The sequence below is a fragment of the Elaeis guineensis genome, chromosome 1 (assembly GCF_000442705.2).
Source record: "Elaeis guineensis isolate ETL-2024a chromosome 1, EG11, whole genome shotgun sequence".
NCBI lineage: Eukaryota > Viridiplantae > Streptophyta > Magnoliopsida > Arecales > Arecaceae > Elaeis > Elaeis guineensis.
This window is the reverse complement of record NC_025993.2, coordinates 181,956,270-181,982,332: the sequence shown is the minus strand read 5'-3', so window position 1 is coordinate 181,982,332 and position 26,063 is coordinate 181,956,270. Positions and strand designations below refer to the sequence as shown.

At 36.9% G+C, this 26,063-nt stretch overlaps 2 protein-coding genes across 8 annotated transcripts in view; one reads left to right on the top strand and one right to left on the bottom strand.

The window, feature by feature from the left end:
* Positions 1-596: 596 nt before the first annotated feature.
* On the bottom strand, positions 597-5,454 carry LOC105039985 (gibberellin 2-beta-dioxygenase 2). The gene is made up of 3 exons (XM_010916346.3): positions 4,697-5,454; positions 1,776-2,184; positions 597-1,123 (listed from the first exon to the last, which is right to left on the bottom strand). The coding sequence occupies exons 1-3, from the start codon at positions 5,077-5,079 to the stop codon at positions 845-847; spliced, it is 1,071 nt and encodes a 356-aa protein (XP_010914648.1). The 5' UTR covers positions 5,080-5,454; the 3' UTR covers positions 597-844.
* A 10,458-nt stretch (positions 5,455-15,912) lies between these two features.
* LOC105039984 (beta-glucosidase-like SFR2, chloroplastic) overlaps positions 15,913-26,063 on the top strand; it is a 32,059-nt gene continuing 21,908 nt past the window's right edge. For 2 of the 7 annotated variants that reach the window (XR_831033.4, XM_010916342.4), the window contains exons 1-2: positions 15,916-16,150; positions 25,273-25,630. Coding sequence is in view for 5 of the 7 variants with exons in the window: in XM_010916342.4 (XP_010914644.1) it covers positions 15,970-16,150; positions 25,273-25,630 (539 nt within the window). In the remaining 2 variants the exon portion in view is untranslated. Of the gene's footprint in view, positions 16,151-17,185; positions 17,459-17,595; positions 17,761-17,922; positions 18,322-19,084; positions 19,104-25,272; positions 25,631-26,063 lie in introns of those variants that run through there. The other 5 variants (XM_073250646.1, XM_010916344.3, XR_012137816.1 and 2 more) reach the window with 5 other exon arrangements.

Here is a 26,063-nt window from a genome sequence, read left to right as displayed (position 1 = left end):
TGATGCTGGTGGTCTCGATGGTTGCAACAATAATATCCAAGCTATGAATCCTCAAATGATTCTCTCTAGATTTCTATCAGTCACTTAGTCAGTAAATGGTTCTCTAAGTTAAGCTATTGGTTAATTATAAGAAAACCAAATGATCAGTGTTGTTGGTCATGCATTTGTGAATCATTCATATATTTTTTTTTCTTGAGAAAACAATAATTATTCACTACTTATTTATGGAACTATTGGATCTAAATATTTTAATTATTTAATCTATAATTATTTAGTATGTCAATTGTGCTTAATCAAGAAAAACCAGAAGATCAGTGTGGTTAGTGATGCATTTATGAATTACTCATAACTTTTTTTCTTGAGAAAAATGTTATTCATGACTTATTTTTTATTTTATTTAATTATAATCATTTAGTATGTCAATTGTTTATATTTTTCTTCAATTTTTTTTTCTAATCTTTAACTATCTAAAATACTATCAATTAGAATATCACTTTTTTCAAATTAAGTTTGAATTATTGCCCTTGGCAAAATTTTCCCTGCCTACCAAAAATGAAAATGCTGTTAAAAAACAAATCTTCATCCAAGTAATAATTTGTAAATAGACACATTAACATATTGCTCACAAAATTAAAGATATAGTACACCCACTTCTCTTTTGAGTCAAGAGCGGCCTGCTTACACTACAAATGCAATGTGAAAATCACCCAATCCCCAACCCTTCTTACCTTCAATATCAAAAGGCAACAAACAACCAAAACTAGGGGGAACACTAATAAAAAAAAGGAACACCCCCTCTTGTGACATTCTCCATCAAAGCACCTGACTATCCAAAGAACAAATCTTAAATTGATTCTATGAAATCGACATTTTCTCCTTCATCATCTGCATGGAAGAGGTCGAGCCTATTGTGGCCAAGCCTGAGGGAGTACATTGCCTTCTTGTATTCAGCCCAAGTGAAGGACTTGTAGCGCCGAGGTGTCTCAGGTGTGATCATCTCAGGGAGTGGGGAGATCCATGCATGGAGGGGAGGTGCACCAAAGAAGATTATGGACAATCTTGGACTGTAGGAGTTGGCCATGGCCCTATGTCTCACACTAACAAATCTTCCATTTGACAAGGCCTTCAATTGGACATGCACACAAAATCAGATGAAGCCAGTCAGCATTATATGCATGGCATTGCTCTTTGAAACTTTATTATGCTAGGTAAAAAAAAAAAAAAAAGTTACAGCTTAGCCTTAGAATGGACCAAGTCAAGTTAGCATTCCTCTTCTTATATGAAATACTATTCTATTTTCTTGGAGGAAAAAAAAAAAAAGAAGAGTGGTTGCAGAATCAACGATTTGTGGTGGTGTTGTCATGATCATACCTAACCAACTTTCATTTGTGTACCAGAATTGAGCTTTTCCTAAATGTTCCTACAAGGGGGACCCCTCAAAAAAACTAAGAATGTTGGCCATTAGTGATTAGCTTCCATGCATTTATGTACCAAAAAGGATGGTTTGAATGCATTTCTCCGTTTTCTTTTCTACGCATCTCAAACGTGGAAGCACTGGAGTATCACAAGTCTCACAATAATTGCACCCACTCCAAGCATATCTACTGTTCTCTTTAACCACCCAACCATGCACACACGTGCAAAAGGAAGGTGCGGACCCATCGACCATAATCAAATGACCAATCTACCTTTAATATAAATTTTGAAAAGATGAGCACTATTCAGAGGCAAAAGTAGCCATTTTATTTGAGCAAGACCACCGACCAGACACCAACCTGGAGAGCATCGCCGACGTTGACGAAAAAGGCGGCCGGGTCGGCCGGCACAGGGACCCATACACCACCGCCATGGTGATCCGATGACAGTATCTGCAGTCCATCGACATCGTTGGATCGAAGCAGGCTCAGGATCTGAGGGTCCGAGTGCTCCCCAAAGCCAATCCTGCCACCCTTGCCATCTTTGATCTTGTTGCCATTTCTCCTGCCGAGAGCATCAGTGATGTCATTGCCACCAGTGGTAGAATTGGGAGGGTAGTGATTTAGCCTGACCAAAGAGTCACTCTCCGTGTCTCTTATTAGCCTGCTAAAAGACCCCTTCTCCCCCAGCCCCAGTCCTTCTGCCAGCATCTCCAATATCTCACATGCTAGCTGCCTCACTGCCCCCACGTACTCATTCACCACACAACTGCATGAAAAGTTGGAAAGAACAAAGTAAAAAAAAAAAGAAAAGAAAAACAAGGTCAGAAAGCTATCTAAAAGTTATGAAAATAGTCACCAAAGTCATGTAGTCAACGTACGTCATCAATGAAACATCCAAAATAATCGATCCACTTTGTTCACTATAATTTAAAATAAAACATTGCTAAATACTTCAAATTAGTACCACTTCCTAAGTATTATTTATGCATTAATGATTGAGAAAAATAAATGTAATGGCCACTAGAAAATGTTCAGGCAAAAGTTGGCAATCACAAAATAAATGACCAGTAGTTTCTAAGATGTTCTGGATAAGTTTTGTCAAGGACAAGTATCAACAGGATTAAAAAAAAAAAGCTATAAAGGCAAAAGGTGATTGGATTGGTCACACGTCTACTGGTGATTGGAAAGACCCGTCATACAGTCACAGCTGCTCCCTTTTTAACCACTTTTGTGCCCCTTTCCTAATTTTTTTCCTTACCATAAAGGGTTCACAGTGGCAATTTTCCAGATATGGATAGCACAGAGTGATGAAAAAAGCATCTTTCATTCAGGTGTACCGCTCTACCTGTGGGGCTTTCGTGCTCGTCCTTTCTGAAATCTCCTGGTCATTGATCAAGACTTGCATCCTTGTATTTGTTGGAAGGTTATCATTTGTTTGAGACTCTTCAAAGAGTTGGAACAATTGCATAATTAGACATGGCTGTAGCCTAGCCATGTCTCATTGCAACCACCAGGCTAATAGGATTTGATCCCTTGCTTCTCGCAAGATGTCACATGTCGACGATCATGATGATTATATAATATGCTTCTAAATGTACCGATATTATTTTATAATCGAGATATCTCACCGGTTATGCTTTAATGTTGGTATGTCATCTCCTATCTTTCAATCAAAAAATATACATATATATATATAACAAGTTAATGAGCCATCGCACATGTGACATATAATAGTCACCAGTCAAGGTTCGCATGTCAAAGTAAAGCAAATCTTGCTTTTTGAATGATAAAGTAAACTTAGAACTGCAAACAATTTGATGCTTGTTGGACGATACAAAAGTTTGGTTGGTTCCATTGGATTTACGAAATTATGAAATCTATATCAGGTGGAATGTCAAAGGAAAATTAGTTAGTGCGGCAACTATGATAGGTTGAGAAAATATCATTTCTTCATCCTAATTGATGTGATTGACCAACCAACAATACATTGCCTAGAAGGATGACTAGAGCAGATTAGGCGATAATGACCCGGTTGTAAATGGAATCTCTGCGTTGCTATTAGAATATAATGATGGCAATTGACCCCATAAAGCTTGTTAAGATGCCAACAGGATCAAAAGGGGCGAGCAACCATGGAAGAGGATAAACGTCGTGCTATCATAGGTATAGATAGCTAATTCAACGTTAAATCATTTTATATTGCAGAACATGTTGCAACAAATTAAAAATGTAAAATAAGAGATATATATTGGTCCTGTTGAATTGTCGATTCCTTGTTGGTTGATTAGACCATTGTGATGTCCTTCATATATTATTGTTTCTACATACCATGATTTTTAACACATAGTGTCCTTTGGCATTTATAATTTAAAATTTTTACACTGATAATATTGCACGGATCCACCAAGCAATGACTGATTGATAATTTAAAATATTTTTTCCTTCGCAAAAAAAAAAAAAAAAAAAAAAAAAAAATCTTCATCATGACCCTTCACCAGCATCATCACGAACTACACTTTTTTATGCAATCAAAAACCACACTTGCAGAGCTATTTTTAAAGCATTATCACTGTCGAATGTTAGCTTGGTAGGACAGAGAGGATCACAATGCAATGGATATTATCTTATGCCTACGCAGGATTTGTAATCTTCTTGCGAGCGACATATAACTGTGACAGATAATAATATATCATAAGATTATTATGATTAAGATTGCAATGATGGGTCATTTAGGAATGTGCTCACAAGGGAAGACTTCTATTATATCCGTTCTTGGTTTTTCTTAAAAATCAAAATAAGAATATGGATTGGAGAGTCATGATAATAAGGCTGTTGACAAAGAATGAGATTTGAATAAGTCAAAGCAGTTCATTGGCGCATTGGTGGCATGCATCTTAAGAGCCTATATATGGTGTATGAAAACTTGGCACCGATCGATGCCCACATCATACATCATGTCCTTTTTTTTTTTTTTTTTTTTTTTTGGAGAAGCATACATGCATGTCGAACTTCTATTTGGCTTTATAATATGACATGCACTACATACCAAGAGACGTCATACACTTAACCTTTAATCCAGGCTCTGGCTCCAAGCTCCAAAGGGCTAGTGGCATATTGCAGCTATCTATATTCCTACCACCTAACACTTCCAATTAATAAGATGATGAAAACTAATATATGATATTACTCTTAGCTATTATTCTACTGGGGCTCCCCCCGTATGGAAAGACGAGAGAAAGAAAAGATGAAGCAAAGGACAAAAGCAAGTTAACAAGTACCTGAATTTGATTGGATCCTTCCTGCATATAATCTTTGCTCTCTGGGAGATGGAAACCGGGCTGGTGTGGAGAAGAAGATATTCCAGCTCCCCGCTATCACCATTGAACCCGATATTCCGACTCCCGTATCCAAGAGGGCTCGCCGGCCCGGCCTTCTGCTTCTCGTGGGTCGGCAAGGAGAAAAACTCCTCACCCTCATCCTCCATTCTGGTGATGACTTCTTTTGGCACCCCATGGTTGATGACCTTAAAGAAGCCAAACTCCTCGCACGCTCTCATAATGAGCTTGGATGCGTGTTCTCTCCTCCACGAGAGGTCGATCACCGGGATACCGAGTGCCCGGATCCTCTCATTGCGTTCAGGTGTTACAGATGCCACCACCATACTTTCTCTTAATTCACTAATATATATATATATATATATATGTATGTATGTATGTATATATCTATATATGTATCTATGTCTTGAAAACAATATATAAGAGGAGAAGGAAAGAGAAAACGAAAGGCAAGGAGGAGGGACAATGAGGGTTTGGAGGGGAAGAAGGGGAGAGGGTTGTTAGTGGGTATATAACATGGAGTTGGAGGAGGGGGATGGAGAATCTACTGGGGTGGGGGGAATATATAAATTACATGGTGTGAGGGTGGCCGGGGGAATTCAAAGAGTCCATAGGTTGGCAAAGTACAACTGGGAGATTCCTGTTGAAACGCTGACCATCGTGTTGTTCTTTTGACTTGGTGTCTTTGCCTTGGGATCACTCAATTTTCTAATGGGATGAGTGCGAGGCGAGGGTCGGGAACTCTCCTTCCTAGCTATGGCCTTGCCGTCTAGCTCTCGGTGGTGTGGTCTCTTGCTGGTTAATTAAATACTGTTAAGGGTGAGAAGATAAGGTCATGGGCAATGGGTCCACAAACTACACGAGTAGTTGGATGAATACATCCCTTGGCTTGGAAGGAGGGGGCAAAAGACTGGCAACCTCATAGCTTTTTTGTCCAGCCTGCTTGGCTGTAGGTGGGTGCGTGCGGCCGGGGGTTAGTGTGTGTTTGCGTTTGTTACGAGCTGTAGGTACACCGAAGGGGGAGTTGGTGCAAGACATTGCACCATCATGATGTCTTAAAAACCGGATCTGATGGGCTAGCTGATTAGAATATATAAAGATATGGAACAAAAAGAGATGCTTTGACGTGTCTGCACACGTGTAGGTCTTATCCAAAAGATTACCTTAAACAAGCAATTAATAAGCTTCTACTGAGAAATCCAAGAAGGAAGCTTTGCAGGATCAAAGCACCACCTGACATCCCTTTCATGTGTAGGCCTTGCATCCTTTGTGAAGCTTACATGTAGCATCGGCACCCATGCGGCACAGAGTGTGTGTAGTTGATTTCCACCTGCACTTCTGCCAATATATCTAAATAGGACAGTGCTTCTCTCTTAGTTCACATGCCTTCACAATACCGCTACCCCGCTGCACTTGCTTTGTGGCACCTGCAACAGCAAAGTTGTCAGTGATGTGGGCTTCTGATATAAGGAAACAAGTCACATTTATTAAACTACTTTAAAAACATTAATTATTTTTATATATTAATTGGAATCAATAATATTGTATTTTAGAATTCTGTATATTTATTTAGTAGCCACATCGTTTAAATTTGTAGTGATGCGATATAAGGAGACTGTTTGTATCTACTTAAACCCTTACAATCAACTATTTTGAAAGTGGGAAAGTGAAGAAATCATGTGTTTGAGTGTATGTCACCAAAATAGCATCGTTGTGTTCGATGTTTTATTAACAAAATTTTGAGTGCTTTATTGAGCTTCTTCTACTTTCCCTTTTTGAGCTCTCTAATTCAGCCCTATTGCTACGATCGGTGGTGGATAATTTGGAATGCTTAGCTATACTATCGAGAATGATCATACTCTCCACAAGTAATTCATTATTATAGTAACTATCTGGGAAAACATAAAAATCTAGCTCTATCATGCCACGATGCATTAGAATCTTCTTTGTAGGAGTTAGCATCTCGTGATGCATTCCATTTAGAAAATTTTTGAGGTTTGCCTCAACATTGACATATATATTTACTTTCTAGTCACAACTATTTAGTGTGTTAATATATTTAGAGAAGTGAATATCTAGATTAGACACCACTAAAACATGTGTCTTTTGATTTCTAAGTTTTTTGTTTCTTTCTTTCTTTTTGGTGTCATAGATCATGGTTAGTGGTATAAATCTTCAATTTAGATGCTCCATTGCTGATTTTGGACTTGAGAGAGTAAGATTCTCTCTCCTTTTAAGAGAAGTAAAGCCCATCTCTCTCTCTCTCTCTCTCTCTCTCTCTCTCTCTCTATATATATATATATATATATATATATTGTTGACTTTTTCTTTTCTAGCTTTTGAGATCAACTAGTAATAAGATGGAATGATATCAGAGTTTGGGAGAACATTAGTTTGTATCCTTTTTATACAAATCATTATTTAATTAATCTAGTTGTCATTCTATTTAGGATTATGACCTTGTCTTCGTTATAGTCTTTATATGTGATGGAAAACCTTCTGTGGAAAGGGATGTTCCAATATATATTATTGACATTTTCCCTATCATCAGTCATCTTGACCCTATGAAATGGATCGCAAATTATCATTCCCTTTCCAAGCCTTTTATCATTTCCACGTCTTCGTCTTCATCTTCATCTTCATCTTCATCTTTCTTGCTGGGTAGATTTGCGTCACCTTAATCAGGCTTGACTTTGCTAATAGACAAGAAACTAGAATAATTCTAACAGTATAATTAAATTTTCAAATCTAGGCCTAAACCAACTTTCACATTTGCGGAACCTACTGATGAAAAACATGGGACTCCTGTCAGACTTGTTCAAAGGCTATGGAACACAACCACAAAAGATTACTACGTACCAAACAAGCTAAGCTACGCATGTCAGTCATTCCTCTGTCACCAAACAAGAATATACCTCTATGTCACTTTAATACTAGGTCCACCTAAATACCTACTTCAGTTTTTCTTTTTTCATGTTGTTTCCCATGATCAGGCCTCAATATTGCTCCACGTGGAAGCCTGAGCATGTTGTTGGTCCCACTTGATTTCCCAATCATCAATATATTTATCTTATTCTGGCAATTAAGCGTCAACCACCGAAACATTCTTCGCTCTTTAGGATGTCATCTCGGTCAGCATGATTGCATGAAAATGAAATTTATCATTCAAAATTAAGCTGAGATTGCGTGATTTGTGTTAGGAGAATCAATTGGTTCCCCCATCTAAACTGCTTGCCTTGAAATCAGCTGATCAACGATAATGGAATCATTAACGATTGGCTTAATGTCGATGGAGACTGTAACGGTGTCAAAGAAGTAAACTACGTGGGTGTTCTTTTCTCGTTGAACTACTTTTGGTTCCATTCCTAGAAGAAAGAGCTGCACATGGGCTTGGTTTGTGCTAGGCTAACAAAATTCTTTACACATCCGCCTACTTAAAATAGGAGAAATTTTGTGTGTACCGTGGGTGGTGCACAAACGCAGGGAGCCGAAATACAATGTACGGAAAAAAAAATGTCGGTCCCATACGAGAAAACTAATCACCGCGGATGGCGGGCGGTTCTGTACTATCCAAAATACATTAAAAAAAAAATTTAAATATATATATATTTTTTACATTGTAAATAGTGCAAAACCACATGCATCATCTGTGATGATTGATTTACACACAAGACAAAAAAATAAAAAATTTATTTTTACACATCACATCCAGATCTTGTACGTGGGTCCATCACCATGGATGATTCTACACCATCCACAATGTATAAATTTTTTTTTTTAAATAAAAATTTGGATCCATTAGCTTTTTTTTTTTTCTTTTAAGATATCAGATCAATTATTATTATTTATTAAAAAAAAATTTACACTACAGATAGCATAGGACACGTATACCATCTGTGGTGATTAGTTCACACGCAGAATCAGAATACGACGTATGAAAAAAAAAATTTAATTCGGTATGTGAGCCAATCACTGCAGACGGTGCGTATGATTTTGCACTGTCTGATGTATAATTTTTTTTTATTTATTTATTTTGATTGAATGGTGCCACTCCGAACTGACACCACATCATATATTTTATCTGTTGAAATAAATATAATAAAAAACTCCATATAAAAAATATATAGAAAGCTAAGGATCTTGATCTCTGATAGGAAGGCCTCAGTGAAGCTGGGAAGTTCCACTCCTTTTTTACGAAAAAAATAAGAAAAAAAAAAGATGGTGATGATCTTGAAACTCTGAAAAGAAAAATTGTCATTTATTTAATCGGCTAGGGAAGCTATAGTGCATGTCCATCCAAGCCTATGCAGAACCTGAATCTAAAATAGACCATCATATGCAATTTATTTTTTTTCAGCTTAGTCATTTGTGATTTAGCTAGCCAGCTATTAATAATGAATATTTCATTACATATATTCTCTTTCTGACTCATTCATCAAACTGCATGGTAGCTTTTTGCTCCACAACATGCAATCAACAGAGAAAAAGACATGGAGAGGATTTAATTAGAGATGGCAACTGACCAAAGATTCGGAAAGATTTGACGCTCTCACCAGCCTTTTGGATGATTGCATGATGTGCGCGTTAACACTATTTCCTGAAAGATCAAAATATCCAATTGCTTTGCCATTCATCAAGCACCGAAATGAATTCTGCATGCGCTAACAGATTAGAAGTCTAAAACCCCCAGAATAATTTGACAAGAGTAGAATGGCAAACAATGCCTGCCTGCGAAATCCTTCGAGTCAGGATATTTTTGTGGACAAATATAAGGGAAAAGATTTGGGTCCAATATCTGTAGCAGGAAGCACTACAATTTGATCAGGAACAACTTTTCCTTGCAGCTCTAAAATTAAAGATTGTCCATATCTTATGATCACATTGTTCTTTAACCATGTTACTAAGCTCATGTCCTTCCTTTTGTCGTTACAAAACGATTCATTGGTCACATGTAGCATCACAAGTACCATGATAGTTTAATCCTCGAGCCCTTGTCGATGATCCAAATCAAGCAAATAGGGATTCGATAACCCGCCGTGTAACAAATGCCACATTTTAGAATTATGTGCATGCTTAGCTATAATCCTCCAAGGTTGCATTGGAGTTTTGCCACAAGATGGTCCATGAAAGTTTTGTCTTTGTGCTGTTTGAATTGCGAAAAACCGCTACAGACCTAGAAAAAGGTTGGTGATTTGTGTTGGGCACTGAGGAGGTTGGTTGTTGGAACAGAGGCACCAAGAATAGAAAAAGAAAAAGAGAAAAAAAAAAAAAAAAAAAGGCAAGAAAAAGCTCCCTTCATTTTGGAGAAGGATTACAAATGGAGCAGAACCCGTGAATGGACTTTAGACACACATGAGGACACACAGAAGGATGCTTTGCACTAAACGATGGGGAGTTGATTGGTTTTGTTTATTAAGGCAGGTGGAGGATGATGGATTGACCTCCATTTCATTTGAAATTTATACAAACCGAATGGGACAACCACATGGTGACACCTTCCTCCCTCTCTCTCTTTCATATGAACTGGGCCAATGAGAGCCACACAATTTTTTTGAGGCTATGGTGTAATATTAAACTACCCCATGGTTCAAAAAATAAATAAATAAATAGGTAGATGTGGGAAGAGGCTTGCTATGGCTTCATGCTCGTTGTCTAATTATGATCCAAATTACATGTAATGATAACATGAGAGGCGTCCAGTAACATGGTTCTCAAACCTAACAAAATAACTCCAGCAAAGTTGTTTTTACATTTTTGAAGAGCAATATGATGGAAGAAACCATGTTACATTCTGAGTACAAAAGTGGAAAAAAAAAAAAGAAGAAGAAGAAGAAAAAAGAAAGAAAAGTAAAAAGAGGAGGGAAGAAGGGGGAGAGAGAGAGAGATGGACAGAAGTACAATCGACCCAACGAATACAACTAATAAAATAAAGTCCAACCTCTAGAAATATCAAATAGATGGGCTAATCCAATCTGGAGATAGGCCCTGCACAAATGTAGTAGTATATGTTGGCGAAAATGGCAAGGACGGGATTTTTTTTCCCCCACTGTTTAGCTGACTACTGATCGAAACTAATTTGTAAATAATAAGAAAAGTTGAAACTGTGCTTTTTTTTTTTTTTTGAAGGAGAAATATGCTTTATAATTTAATGGGACCAATGTTTTTAACTTTTTTAATTTTAGACAATGAGCGTCAAGCTCATTTGATTCATCAGGAACTATATATAGTAGGAGAGTTAAATTACATGAACGATTCAAGTTCAGATTGGTCTCGGCTTAAGGAAAGCTCAACGGCTCATTTCAAAACTGAACAAACTAAACTAACAAGCTAAACTTGAACTGGCAACTTGAACGTGAAAACAAATATATAAATGTATTATAATATAGAAAAGTTAGATATTCGTTGTTGGATAGCATGTAATGGTTAGTTAACCGCTATTGGATCTTAGATCAGATGCTCCATAACATTAAGACAGTCTCAAGCTTGAGTTTTATTGAATTTTTGAATCCATCAAATATTAATTCAAATTTCAACCAAGTTTGAATGAAGTTTTAATTCAGTCATGGTTCAAGTTCATTTCTTGAGTTAGGATTTTCAAGTTAAACAATGAGACATATCTTCAACTTAATTTAAAATTAAGCTTGAATCGAGCTAATTAATAATAACAATAAACAGATCGGTCGAGTTTGATCTCAATTTTCAAGCTTGAAATTATTTTCAAACCATATTAGTGACTTGCCACATTAACCTGAAGGTTTTATCATATCCAAGTGAAGACACGTGATCTGCTCTTGATAGGAATCGTTGCATTCAAGCAATGGCAAGAACAAAAGAGAGGTCTGCGTGAAGAGAAGAAGCAAACTTGAAGTGTGCCACTTTGAATAGTCTACAGGGCATATGATGGCGGCTTCACGGCGAGGTCAGCATCATTTATGCGTATTTGATTGGATCATTGAGGAAACTTATACAAGGCAGGCATGCAGAGAAAGACAATGACGGATGAGGACTGCTCTACGCTCCCTCCTTTTCCAAGATACCCATCATATCTTCTGAAAAAAGAGTCCAAAATTTAACTCTAGATGTTGACATTAATTGTCCCCCAAATTTGCTAAATAACAAACAATTCTTACTCCTAGTACTAAACAGGTAAATTATATATGTAAAATGATGTTTTAAGGATTGGCCCCGAGGGACATTACCTCCACCCACAAAATAAATAAATAAATAAATTAATTAATTAAAAAAAATTACTCACTTGAGTTTAAATTTAAAAATAGTTATCTACTTGAGTTTCAGATAAAAACAGTGTAATGGCCCAGCCCATAGGGCTCTTGGGCCTGACAAAATCCTGGTGAGCCCATAAGACCCACAAAAGGAAGGAGGGGGAAGACTCATAATTGGAGTTTTTTTCCCTTTTGACTCCGATAAAATTGAACTGATAGAGTCCGGCAAAGGCTAGGAAACCCCTCTATAAAACCCCCTTCCCCTCTCTTTAAGTCTCTATCACGGGATTTTAAGAAATTTTTAAGAGATTAGAGGAATTTCTCAAGGGTTCTCCGCAAAGCACTTGGACGAAAAAAAAGCTCATCGAAAATCTTTCTCTAGCTATCGAAGCCAGGTAAGCTCCCTTTCCCTTCTCTCTTTTCTTTCTTATCATTATTTTCTGATCGCCGACGTCCGATTGAAGCCGACGGTCGCCGGATTTGCATTTAAACAAAACAGCCCCTTTTTCCTTGAGATTTTATCAAAGAGATCGCTGATTTCCCTTGTCGAATCGAGGTAATCCCTTTTCCCTTCCTTCCCGCCTCGTTTTCCAAATCTTTCTCTCATCATTGATGCTTGGATTGGAGCCGGCAAGTTGCCGGATTCACCTAAAATAGGACAGCTCCTGTTTGACTCTTATTTTCGTTAACCCCCACCCCACCAGTCATATCCCTCTTGTCTCGCTGGCTCCACCTCTGATGGCCGTCGTCGAGGCTGAGTTGCCGCCGACAGGGAGGAGGACCTCCCTTGCCTCGGAACAAGGGGACAAACAAGTCTCCTATTCCGTGAGAGAAACAAGGAAAAGAGGACACAGTCCTCTATTTTGTCGTGGAAGAAGAAAGAAAAAAAAAGAGAAAAGAAAAAAAAAGAAAAAGAAAAAGAAAGAAAAAAGAAAGAGAAAGAAAAGAAAAGAAAAGAAAAAAGAAAATAAAAAGAGAGAGAATTTTCTCTCTCTCCTTCTCTCTCTAGGATCTCTCTTTCTACTCTCTCTTTCTCTCTCTAACTGCATCATGAATCCTAGGACAAACTTGAGATGAAAATAAGATGACCTGAAATCTTTTCGAAATTCGTATAGTAGGTTGATCCCAGTCCGATCTTTATTCGAAATTTATGACATCGATCATAGTTAATCTATATTGAATCATCTTGATATGATCTCTGATAATCTCGATCATGATTGTCTCATCTGAAAAATACAGAGATTTTCTCAACTTTCTCTCTCTATCTTGTTTCTTTAAAATTTTCTCTCTCTAGAAGTCTTATGGACCAATGGAGGGTTCAGATACTTGCCGAAACCCCATGCCAACATTTCATTCAATGTTTGGCCGTCCAGCGACTCATGCTTGGGACAGCTCGTTAGGAGCTTATTACGCCTGGGACAGCCCTCCACGGACTTTCATATGTGGGACAGCCGGCCAGAAGCTCATATCTGGGACAGTCTTGAAAGGTTTATGAGTGAAAATTTATTCGGATGGAGACTGAGGTATAGACTTAATTAGTCTAAAGTCAGAAAGAAAAAGGTTAAAAATCATGTGATTATGAAAGAGAAATAGAAGACAAGATATGAAACTAATGCTGAATAAACATGTTTCATCCGTTAACATATGATGATGCATCTCTTTTGATAAGACAGATAATTTAAAAATGTTTGAAGTATTCTGGATATTGAACATGAGATTTTATGTTTTATTACTTATCCTTATTTTCAGATTATATTATTATACTGGATGATATGTGAGATTTTTATTGGGCTGTAAAGCTCACACCTCTCTATTTTTTTTCTTCTCAGAGTTATAGGATACTCATGGTTGGCTATGGTATGGATTTGCGAGTGTACAGATGCATAGATAGAGTGCCATTGATATCTGAACAGAGAATTGAAAGAATTTAATTTATAATTATATAATTTTTATTAATTATTATTAAAATTAGACATTATGGATGTTGAGGTCGTAATGAATTATTTTAGGCCTTGCATATTTTTTAGGACTTGTCCTAAGAAGTGTGTGGCCATCACGTATCCGATCTGGATGTTGGGTTCGGGGTGTGACAAGCAGCTATCCATTTAAAACATAACTTAAAAACAACCATCCAAATAAAAGTAAAATAATTCAATTACCTCAGCAATTATAAAGTAATACTACATTATTATAAAATAATATACTATTATAAAGCAATGCTGCATTGTTGTAAAGTAATACTATAATAAAGAAATACTATATTATGATAATATAATACTATCTTATTATAAAAGAATACTATACTAGTATAATATAATAAAATAATATTATATTATTATAAAAAAATGATACTATAATATAATATAATATAATATTATTTTATTATAAAAAAATACTATACTAATATAATATAATAAAATAATATTATATTATTATAAAGTAATATTGTAATATAATATAATACTATCTTATTGTAAAAGAATACTACATTATGATAATATAATACTGTAGTATTTTAAAAGATGTAAGGATATAAAGATCATTTCAGTCAAAATAGATAGTTATTTTTAACTTAGGGTGCATTTGGTTATCCTTTTTTATTTTTGATTTTTAAGAAATATTTTTTATTTTTTTTTATTTTTACTATTGAGTAAAAGTAAAAAAATAAAAAATATGTTTGGTAACTATATTGCTATAAAGCAAAAAGCAATGTTTGGAGATGGGAGGTGAAGAACTCGACGAGATAGAAGGATTCGAAAAGAGCGGGAGAAGAGGGTGGGGAGGTAAAGAGCTCGACGAGAGAGAAGAGTTCGGGCTATTTATTTTTTGATTTGACGTTTTAGATATGGAGAAGCAAAAAAAACAGAAAAGCAAGTTTTGAAAAGCAAAAAAATTTTACTTTGCATATAAAGTAATTATTTTAATTTTTTTGATTTTTTCTTTTCATGGTGTTACCAAACATTGCTTTTTGATTTTTACTTTTTAAAAATTAAAAAGTAAAAAAATATTTTTTAATGGCTAACCAAACGTACACTTATGTTTCAAATGGATAACTACTTTTACTTGAAACTCAAGTAGGTAGCTATTTTTAAGTTGAAAGTATAACTAGAGATTTATCTCTAGTTCTCTAAAAAAAATATCTTTCTAGAATCTTTGCTGCTTTTGCAAAAATATTTATTATTATCTATTTATATTTTCTATATGCCACACTTTAAATGGCATTGGCAAAGTTGAAAACATAATAGATAAAATGAGAGAATGTTACTCTTAAGAATATCCATTATCACATGACACCTCATGTAGGTGGGGCAATTACTCCACCTAGAGGTGAAAGTGAATTGGAACTGTTTGATTCATTTTCGTATCTAAATCTATCTGAATTTGAATAGGAATTTAAACTTCTAACTAATATTTGTATCGGTATCTATATTTGTTAAAAAAAATAAATATGGATATTAAATATGGATAAACATCCATCAGATTTTCATCCGGATATTGATTCTATTTATAATTCTATTTAAATTTATATATCACTCAAAAAAATTTTAAAAAAATATATAATTATATCAACATGTATCCAAAATTTCAATATGCGATTTAGATTAGATCCGTATTCAGTTAAAATATATATAGATATAAATTTTTGTATCTATTTTTGAAGCCTATTTACTGATTTTTTTCTTTTAGAATTTTTGATTTTTAGAAGCAATAATGTTTTAGTTTCAAGAAGCGGCAAAAAGTAAAAGTAAGGCATTACTCTATGGTGACTTTTAGAGGAACAAAAACACAAAATCGGCAAAATATGAAACGTGACATTATTAATATTTTTTGTTTTAAATTTTTTGAAAGAAGAAAATTTCCATTTGCCAAAAAAAAGAAAGAAAGAAAGAAAGAAAAAAAAAAAAAGAAAAAAGAAACTTGCCATTATCTCCGCCTTATAATATATACGTCCAATCCGCTCGTTATCGTTCCCGCCAACTGTGATCTCTCGAGATGGCACTGGCGGCGCTCTTCGTCGCGGCCACGAAGCTCGCCGGCGTTTTGGTCACCGTCACCGTCGCCGCCAACGCCTTCTCCTTCGCCCGCTACCGCCGCCGCCACCTCCGCCCCCTCCGCTCCCCCATCGACGAGTCTGCCGACGTCCTCGCCGCTTTCGACGTCCACCACGACTCCGGTAACTCCCGAAAACCTTACCGTAATTCAAGAAATTCATGGACTGAAATTTTTTTCATGCGATAATTTTTATTGGTATGATTGATAATTGATTCCGGATCTTTTTGTGGCGGAACGTGGTGCTTTTCTTGAAAAAAGTCTTTTTTTTTCTTTTGGATTTCTTGGAAGTTTTGGTAAATGGCTGATGCATTAGTTGATCTATATGGAGATATTACAAACATTTGAAAATCTAGTTTTTATTACTCTATCTAAAACCCTAGCCCTAATCTACAACTCAACTTAGTTCAACTAAGCCTTAATCCCCAACTGATTGGGTTCGACTGCATGAATTCTTTTCCTCCATTCCGCGCAGTTTAGGGCCTTGCTTTCCGAGAGACGTTGAGAAATCCACATACTGAATAAATTTTACCCTGAGAGTTCTGTTTGCTAGTTTGGACATTCACGTGGATTAGGAGTGGAATTGGGGAATCTTGAAAGCAGTGTGTAACATCCCAATGTTCTCTGGTAAGTATTCCTGGCTGATGCTCCCAGATTTATGCAGATCTAGGCACAGTGAATGAAGGGAAGGGGTTTGGTTTGAAATCTGAGAGGAAGGGTTAAGGGTTGTGGAGGAACTTCAGATAGATATGAGAGAGAAGTAGAGAAGGAAGAAGGAGAATTCAGAGAAGAGGGGTGATCCGGGAGATAGATCCGAGGGGAAGAAGAGGGAGGATTTTAGGAGGGAAAAAAACATATCCATTCATTTTTCATATCCAGATCTCACGGTTACAGTCTGTTTATATTCAATTACAGTAGCTGAAATTACAGTGAAATGCTTGCAAAATGAAAGATAATGTAATTTGGCCAGCTTTTGTCTGTATTGCTTCTTGATAGATGGGGCTAATGGATCGGATTTAATGTTATCCTCTACCCTTTAGCTTGTTGGATAAACAGGACATGGAACTCTCTGGATCCAGCCGATCTTTTCCTCCCTCCTCATCTCAGTAAGCAACCCTAGCCACCGTCATGGTTAAAGATCCTATAATAGTCTCGGATCTAAGCTCCTGAAGGTCAAAATACACCACCTTGCTCCTCCTTTGCCTTCCTCTGACGTCCAGAGATGAGTATTATTATTATTTTTTATTTTTTTATTTTTTCTTCTATCAAAGCTCTCTCTCTTTTTTTTTTTGTTTCAGATGTTACATCCCCTCCTTCTCTAAAAGATCCTTATCCTCAAGGATCAAACTGAGGAAACTGGCTCTTAAGGATCCAATAATCCTCCCATGTGGCTTCTTCTTCGCGGAGGTTACTCTATTTGATTAACACTTAGGTAACTGTCCTGTTTCCTCTGCAAATCATTTTCCAGTCCAGAATCTTTTCTGGTTGGGATAAAAGTTGCCCGTCTTCTTCTGTGAGGGATACTGTTGGTGATGCTTGCCATGGTTTCTGAATCCCTCGCTTAAATAGGGATACATGGAAGACGGAAAGTATTTTAGATCTTTCAGAAAGTTCAAGCTTGTAAACTACAGGGCCGATTCTTTCTAATATCTTGAATGACCCATAGTACTGAGAGGTAAGCTTGAGGTTCTTGCAGATGGCCACTGTGCTCCGTCGGTAAAGCTAGAGCTTGAGGTATACCATATCACCTATTTTATATTCTTTGTCCACTCTTTTTTTGTCTGCATTTTGTTTCATGCGATTCTGAGCCTCTTTGAGTCTGCCTCTCAATATTTGTAGCATTTTGTTTTTTTCTTTGTTCCAGTCTTTCACTGTACTTTGTTTGCCCATGTCCAGGTTAACCATCAGATTTATAGGGGTGGATGACCATATAAAGTTGGATAGGGTGTCATCCCCAAGGAGTGGTGGTTGGTATTATACCACCACTCAGCCAAGGATAACCATTTGAGCCACTTGTGGGGATTTTGGAAGCATAAACAACGCAAATAAATCTCCAAGCATCGGTTTACCCTCTCGGTTTGACCATCTGTTTGTGGATGGTAAACGATGCTTAGATGCAGCTCAACCTCTATCAATCTGAATAAGTCTTGCCATACTTGGTTGATGAATATCTTATCTTTGTCTGATATAATATCTTGTGGCATTCCATGCAACTTGTATACTGCATCCAAGAAGGCTCTTGCTACATTCTATGCTGAATAGGGATGAGTTAAGGAAATGAAATGGGCATATTTGGTGAGTCAGTCAACTACCACTAGTATAATATCTTTGCCTTCAGATTTGGGTAGTGATTCTATGAAGTCCATACTAATTTTTTGCCATGCTTGAGTGGGAATTTGTAAGGGTTGCAATAGTCCTACGTATGGAGTACCACTTATTTTGTTTTTGATACAAATCTCACATTCTTTCACCTTTTTTTTCACCTGTTGTTTCATTCCAGGCCAATAAAATAGTTACTTGATCCTCTTATAAGTATGATTCATTCCAGAATATCCTCTCAAGGCTGATGCATGCATCAATTCTAGGAGTTTCCGTCTCAGTTCTCCTATTTTTCCAATGTAAATCCTTCCCTTGTACTTAAGCACTCCTTGTTTATAAGTATATTTAGCTTGTGACTTTGGTTTTATGAGTATCTCCGCTATAACCTGTTGGATCTGCTGGTCTCCTTCATAGCTGTTGGCAATTTTTATGCTCCAGATAGATATTACTGCTGTGATGGTCTGCATCTTTTCTTCCTCAAAATCCCATCTAGATAGTGCATCTGCAGCTTGATTCTTCTTTTCTTTTTTGTAGTGTATTATATAATCCAATCCCATGAGTTTCAACATCTCTTTTTGCTGAGCTGCAGTGGTTATTTTCTGTTCCAATAAGTATTTGAGATTCTGGTGGTCAGTTTTGATGATGAATGGTCAGGGGCTAATGTAATGCTTTCATTTTGACACAGGCATCAAAATGGCTGAGAATTCTTTTTCATATGTTGAAAGTGTCCTGTGCCTCTCACTTAACCCTTTGTTGAGGTAAGCTATAGGTCTTCTCTACTATGTGAGTACTGCTCCAATCCCATGCCCACTAGCATCCACTTCTAAGATAAAGGGTAAAGAATAATTAGGCATTGCTAAGACTGGAGCTATTGACATTACTTCCTTCAGCCTTTCAAATGCTTCTTGAGTTGCTTCTTCCCAATAAAAATTGTCCTTCTTGAGGAGTTCAGTTAAGGATTTATCGATTGCCCCATATCCTTTATAAATCTTCTATAGTATCCTGTGAGTCTCAGAAATCCTCTCAGCTCTTTCAATGTAGATGGGATAGGCCATCTTTTCATGGCTGTCACTTTTTTTGGGTCAGTTGCCACTCCTTTTGAAATAATCTGTTCCAAGTATTCCACCTGTTGTTGCCCAAAGAAATATTTGGACCTCTTAGCATACAGTTGATTTTTCCTTATTAGATTTAGAACCTTCTTGAGAGGTTTCACATGCTCCTCTATAGTTTAACTGTATACAAGAATGTCATCAAAGAAAACTAATACAAATTTTTTAAGGTAAGTAGAGAATATCTCATTCATGATGACTTGAAATGTGGCAGGTGCATTGGTTAACCTAAAGGGCATAATCAGAAACTCATAATGCCCCATGTGAGTTCTGAATGCTGTCTTATGCACATCTTCTGGGTTCATTCCTACTTGATGGTATCCTGATCTCAGATCTATCTTAGAGAAGTATTGAGACCCTTCAAGCTCATCCAAGAGATCATCAATTAAAGGAATAGGGTATTTGTCCTTCACTATTGCCTTATTAAACTGTCTGTAATCCACACAGAATCTCCAACTATTATCTTTTTTCTTGACTAAAAGCACAGGTGATGCATAAGGGCTGGTACTAGGCTGAATGATGGTAGACTTGAGCATTTTCTGTATTTGTCTCTCAATCTCATCCTTCTATTCAAATGTGTATCTATAAGATTTGATATCGACAGGATTGGTACCCGACAATAATGGTATGCTGTGATCCTGTGGTCTGCTAGGTGGCAACCTTTTGAATTCTTGGAACACATCTACATATTGTTCCAACACCATCTTCACTGAAGTGGGTATCTCTGCTTTGGCCTTGTCCTTTTCAAAGTTCACCAGGTGTCCGACAGCACAGTAGTTACCCTTCAATCCAAACTTGTACCACTGTGTGGCAGTGATCATTTAGAGTTTAGCCTTAGTAGACCTCAGTTTAGACCCTTCTGTAATGCCTTTTAGAGTCATCTGTTTTTCCTCTTTAGTGAAGGTTATCGCATTATCTTGGTAGTCAAAAGTTACCTTGTCATAGGTTTTCAACCAATCTATTCTCAGGATTATACTCGATCCATCCAATCTAATCATCCTTAGATCAGCTTGATATGGCTCTCTCTGCATAGTCCACTTGAAGCTAACATACTTAAGTTTACTCAAGATTTTGTATCTATTTGCCACTGTTACTATAAGTGAGGTTGCTGGAGTGAGAATAGTGTTCACTTCCTTGGCCACCTAGTAATCAATGAAACTATGGGTACTTTCAGTATCAATTAAGATGACTACTGTTTTATTACCAGCCTCTCCTTAGCTCTTAATAGTTTCATTCTGATTCTGTCCCACTAAGGCATACACCACAGTTTCTATTTCATTTTCTTTTTCCTCCACCACAATCTCCCATTCTTCTTCTTCATGCAATAATTGTACATCAAATACTTCATCTGCTTCTATTGTGGCACTGATGGAATGGATTGTTCTTTGTGAACACTGATGGCCTGGGTGATATTTCTCTCCACATTTAAAACAAAGATCAGTAGCCCTTCTCTGTTCCCACTGCTGCTTACTGTTCTTCTGAGGTAAGTTTGAGTTTTTGATAAATTGTGGTTTTACACCCTCCCTTTGTGCTGCCAATTTAGGATTATGATAGTCTGCTGGCTGTGTTGTGATAGTTCTGTGATTTATTTTGCTCCTTTTCCACATCATAAACAATGCCTGTTCATGTAATTTAGCTTGCTTATATACTTCCTCTAGTGTTGTAGGATGAGATAAATCAATGTATGGTACCAGCTCTTCTTTTAATCCACTGATATAACTTTCTATGAAGTATCTTTCAGTTAGTGCTGGGTTGTAATGCAACATTCTAGCTCTCATATCTTCAAACTTCTTCTGATATTTCTCTACAGTACATATTTGTACTAATTTATTAAATTCTCTAATTAGCTGCTTCATACTGTCGTTATCAAATCTTCTGTTCACTGCTTCTACTAGCTCTTCCCGATTTAGGTTTGGTTTATCTATTAAGTATCCTTCCTTCCATTTGTGTGCTTTCCCCATGAAGTGCATTGTGGGTATTTCCATCCAATGGATAACAGAGATTTGATATATTTTAAAATATTGCTCACATTTACTGCTCCATTCCCTGGGTTCTTCTCCACTGAAAGTGGAAAATTCCAGCTTTGGATAAGGTAAGTGAAATTGGGCTCTATTTTGGGTATCTCCTAGTCTGTCCAAATGATGGTATGGCATGGGCAGTATCTCTTTGCTCTTATCCTCAGTTGCTATGGCTAAAGAACTAGCGCCATGTTGCTCCATTATATTTATTCTTCCATTTTTTATGGCTAATGGGGTGTTGTTTGCAGTGAATGAAGGAGTGGGCTGAAAAATTGATGGCTGTGGTACAATTAGCTTCAGCAACTGCTCATGCCTGTGGTTTTGTTCCTGCATCATAATCTTATGCCTCCTTGCTGTCTCTATTTGCAAAGCTTCGTACCTCTGTTTTTTCTCTATCTGCATCTCATACAACTATCTTGCTAGCACTTCTATTTTAGTGTTATATTCATCTGTTACTTGCTGTAACCTGTCTTCAATGTGACTGTGGCATTCAGTGGAGAGTGTTTGCATTTTTTTCTTCTAAAATTCTGAGGTTTTCACTGATATCTTTCAATCTGGTTCTCTCTACCATTTCTTCTTCTTCTACTTCACTCCAATTAAATTGATTATAGTGTTTGGATCGGTTTTTGTTTTTGATCCCTATTTTGAACTATTTTGAAACTACTTGGTGGGAAAATTTTTACAATCTCTTGGCAACAGTAAATTCAGTCAAGATGGCCGATGATGATCTAATGAGGTCAGGTTGCTGTACCTAACTGATTGGAACAGTAATCACTCCACAGAGACCTTGATACATTTCCCCTATCAATTATCACTGTCTCTATGGGAAATAGATTCAAAAAATTTGAGGATTACCTGATGCATTAGTAGCCTATTTGATTGGATTAGTAGGTCTGCTGCCTATCTTCAGTCATTTCTTTTGTTGATCTGATCAGTTGCTATTCCACTGATGATCTACTGCAGTACCATTAGGAAGTGGTAATTCAGTTGTAGCAAGACTTCATGCCTCAGGTCTAAGGCTCTATCCTAGCTCTGATACCAAAATTGTAACATCCCAATGTTCTCTGGTAAGTATTCCTGGCTGATGCTCCCAAATTTATGTAGATCTAGGCACAGTGAATGAAGGAAAGGGGTTTGGTTTGAAATCTGAGAGGAAGGGTTAAGGGTTGTGGAGGAACTTCAGATAGATCTGAGAGAGAAGTAGAGAAGGAAGAAGGAAGAAGGAGAATTCAGAGAAGAGGGGTGATCTGGGAGATAGATTTGAGGGAAAAAAGAGGGAGGATTTTAGGAGGGAAAAAAATATCCATTCATTTTCCATGTCCAGGTCTCACGGTTACAGTCTGTTTATATTCGGTTACAGTGGCTGAAATTGCAGTGAAATGCTTGGGAAATGAAAGGTAATGTAATTTGGCCAGCTTTTGTCTGTGTTGCTTCTTGATGGATCGGGCTAATGGATCGGATTTAATGTTATCCTCTACCCTTTAGTCTGTTGGATAAACAGGACATGGAACTCTCTGAATCCAACTGATCTTTTCCTCCTCATCTCAGTAAGCAACCCTAGTCACCGTCATGGTTAAAGATCCTGTAATAGTCTCGGATCTAAGCTCCTGAAGGTCAAAATACACCATCTTGCTTTTCCTTTGCCTTCCTCTGACGTCCAGACATAGAGATGAGTATTATTATTATTATTATTTATTTTCTTCTATCAAAGCTCTCTCTCTTTTTTTTTTTCTGGTGTTACACAGTGCTTATTTGTTTCACCTTCTCTTCTTTTCTTTTGATTTCTTCAGGTTTGGTGAATCGTATATAGTGTATGGGTCTCTATAGAGATTTTGGAAGTGTTTTCCTATCTCCAAAACCCTACTTACTCTCTCTCTCTCTCTCTCTCTCTCTAATTCAAGTGCTGCGTAACCCTAAACCTGGTCCAAGAGTTTATGGGGATTCTCAAATCCTTCATGCTTCTTTAATGTTTCTTCTGTTGTTTTCCTGAAGATTTTGTTACCCATTCTAAGTTCTTGTTGAATTTTGATTCTTGAATCTTGTATGTCTGCATGAATCCTTGCTTTCATGCAGTTTCACTAAAGTAAATCGTTTGCTGAATTCATTTTATTGATCGCTATATACATATATATATATATAAACTAACTTGTGGTAGGAATCAGGGAAATCAAGAAACTTAGCTGCCTTTTCTTTCGTATTGGTACTTTTGTCATTTATGCCCCATTTCTTTTAAATTTATTGAAGATTGATAGGTGTTTGTAGATTTTTTTGGGGAAAATTGGAAACCTAAGAGTTAGATATACTAAGAAAAGAGTCACTGAAGTCCACAGCAAAGTCCTCCTTTTCTTTCCCTTTCCCATCTGGTTTTTGTTTATTGATGGTTCTGGTGTGCTAAGAATTTGGGGGAATCTTATAGCGGGAGGCAGCCAAGATTCTGTCATCTCAACTAACTTTCAGATCATGTTAAATGATATAGTGAGAGCTTAGAATAGTCTGTTTCCTTGTAGGGTTCTTTTGAAAATCTGATGGTGATGATATGGACTTGAAAAACAAAATTCTGGAGTTGTTCTCCTCTTGTCTTTAGAAAAGGATAAGTTATGCCTTTAGTCCTTCAAGTTTAGGTTGGATGTTTAATAAATCCCTAAACTTCAAAAGGCTCAAATTGGTCCCTATTATTTCTCTACTGTTTTAGTATTATCGTTCCCCCTTATTAAGGCCACTTTCTCTCACCAAAAATCTCTGTTGGCATTAATTGGTGATTATGTGGCTGACTGTGTGGCATAAACTATTTAAATAGGTGATTACAAGGCCAATAGGTGATGACGTAGCATTCGTTTTCTTGTTGGCACCACTATCAGCATATTGGTGATGATGTGGCATAAAGATGACAAATTTTATTTTGATGATATTGCATATGGATGATGATATGATATATAGGTAATGACATGGCATATGGATGATGATGTAGTGTATAGCACGTGCCATAATGAAATTTCTTATCCCAAAGCGCCCGGTTGCTGTGTGCCATGATATCACCTATATCCATATGGAATATGAGTGATGGCATGGTATATAAGTGATGATGTGACACAATTTATAATGTATAGGTGATGATGTAGCGTATGAGTGATGATGTGGCACTCAGCGATTGGATATTTTTGAATAGAAAATTCTATCGTGACACTAGCTATGTATCACATTATTACCCATATGCTTTATTATCAAAATAAGAATTTTCATTGGTTATACCACATCATCACCCATATGCCTTGTCATCAAAATAAAATTTTTCATTTATTATATTACATCATCACCCATATACTGACAGTGGTGCTAATAAGGGAAAGAATACTATGTTATTACCAATTGGCCACGTAATCAGCGGTTAATATTAGTAGGGATTTCCAGTGAGAGAAAGTGGCTGGAATTGGGGGGAAGGATGACATTAAAACAGTTGCAAAATAATAGGGACCAAATTTGAGCTTTTTGAAGTTTAGAGACTTATCAAAAATCTGACCTAAATTTGGAGGATTAAAAGCATAATTTGCCCAAAGAAAAAAAGAATTTCTTGTGTTATTTAGCTCTGGATATCTACATTGTTTTCAAGTTTGAACTATTTGAATTTTGGACCTAGAAACTAACATGAGACCATGTTATTGTCTCTTATGACAACAGCCCACTGCTTAAGTAATTGCAAATTAAATATAGCGAAAGCCCTTGCCCAATTTCAGTTGTTGCTGTTGTTTATCCCTTCCTTCCTTTTCTAAACATTCTTTAATGATGGTCCAATGGCCAAACAGAGGAGGAACATGGGTTCTTCTTTGGATTAGCAACAGCACCTGCTCATGTTGAGGATAGGCTAGATGATGCTTGGCTCCAGTTTGCAGAGCAACACCCCTGTGGTGATATGGAGCTTAAACAGAAGCAGCAGCCAGTGGATGCATTGATGGCTTCTGCTGCTGGTGATGGTGGTTCTCAGCAAGTTTCTTTGGCCACAGATGAGCCTCTAAAGACTGCTAAGAGGCAGACAAGAAGACCCATAAAGATAGCTATGGAGGCCATGATCAGAGGATTTGAGAAGTATTCAGATGGTGAAGAGCACCATTCTAGCCCAGAATGTAGTCATGCTGTTGCTGCTTGGCACAATGTACCTCACCCGTGAGTATTCATGCTTATCCATCACTTGCCTCATATTGCATGTGAGCTTCTTCTTCTTTTTTTTTGGTTGTTGTTGTCGTTGTTCATCTTGCATATGAGTTGAATCCAAAGCTCTGACATTTTGCTGCTCCATTTTAGAAGCCTTGTGGGTTTTCTTTTGTCAGTTAAGTATCGGTAATTCAGATTTTTTTGTTTTCATAATCTTATGTAGTACACTAGAAGACCTAGCACTTATAAGGGTTTTCCACAAATAAACAAGGTTTGCTGTACCGGTACCGGACGGCATGCCGGTGCCGGACCGGTACGGTATGGTATCGGTACCATACGTACCGACACACGGTACGTCCGGGCGTACCGATCCGGTACCGGTACACAATTTTTTTCGATTTTCAATTTTTTTTTTAGATTTTTAAAGTTAATAATTGATAAATAC

What these genes read in the sequence shown, in the direction of transcription:
- LOC105039985 (XM_010916346.3), bottom strand. Translation starts at nt 5,079, where the DNA reads ATGGTGGTGGCATCTGTAACACCTGAACGCAATGAGAGGATCCGGGCA. An exon ending in AAGGATCCAATCAAATTCAG is followed by an intron (nt 2,185 to 4,696) that starts GTACTTGTTAAC and finishes CTTTTCATGCAG; the next exon opens with TTGTGTGGTGAATGAGTACG. An exon ending in ACGTCGGCGATGCTCTCCAG is followed by an intron (nt 1,124 to 1,775) that starts GTTGGTGTCTGG and finishes GTCCAATTGAAG; the next exon opens with GCCTTGTCAAATGGAAGATT.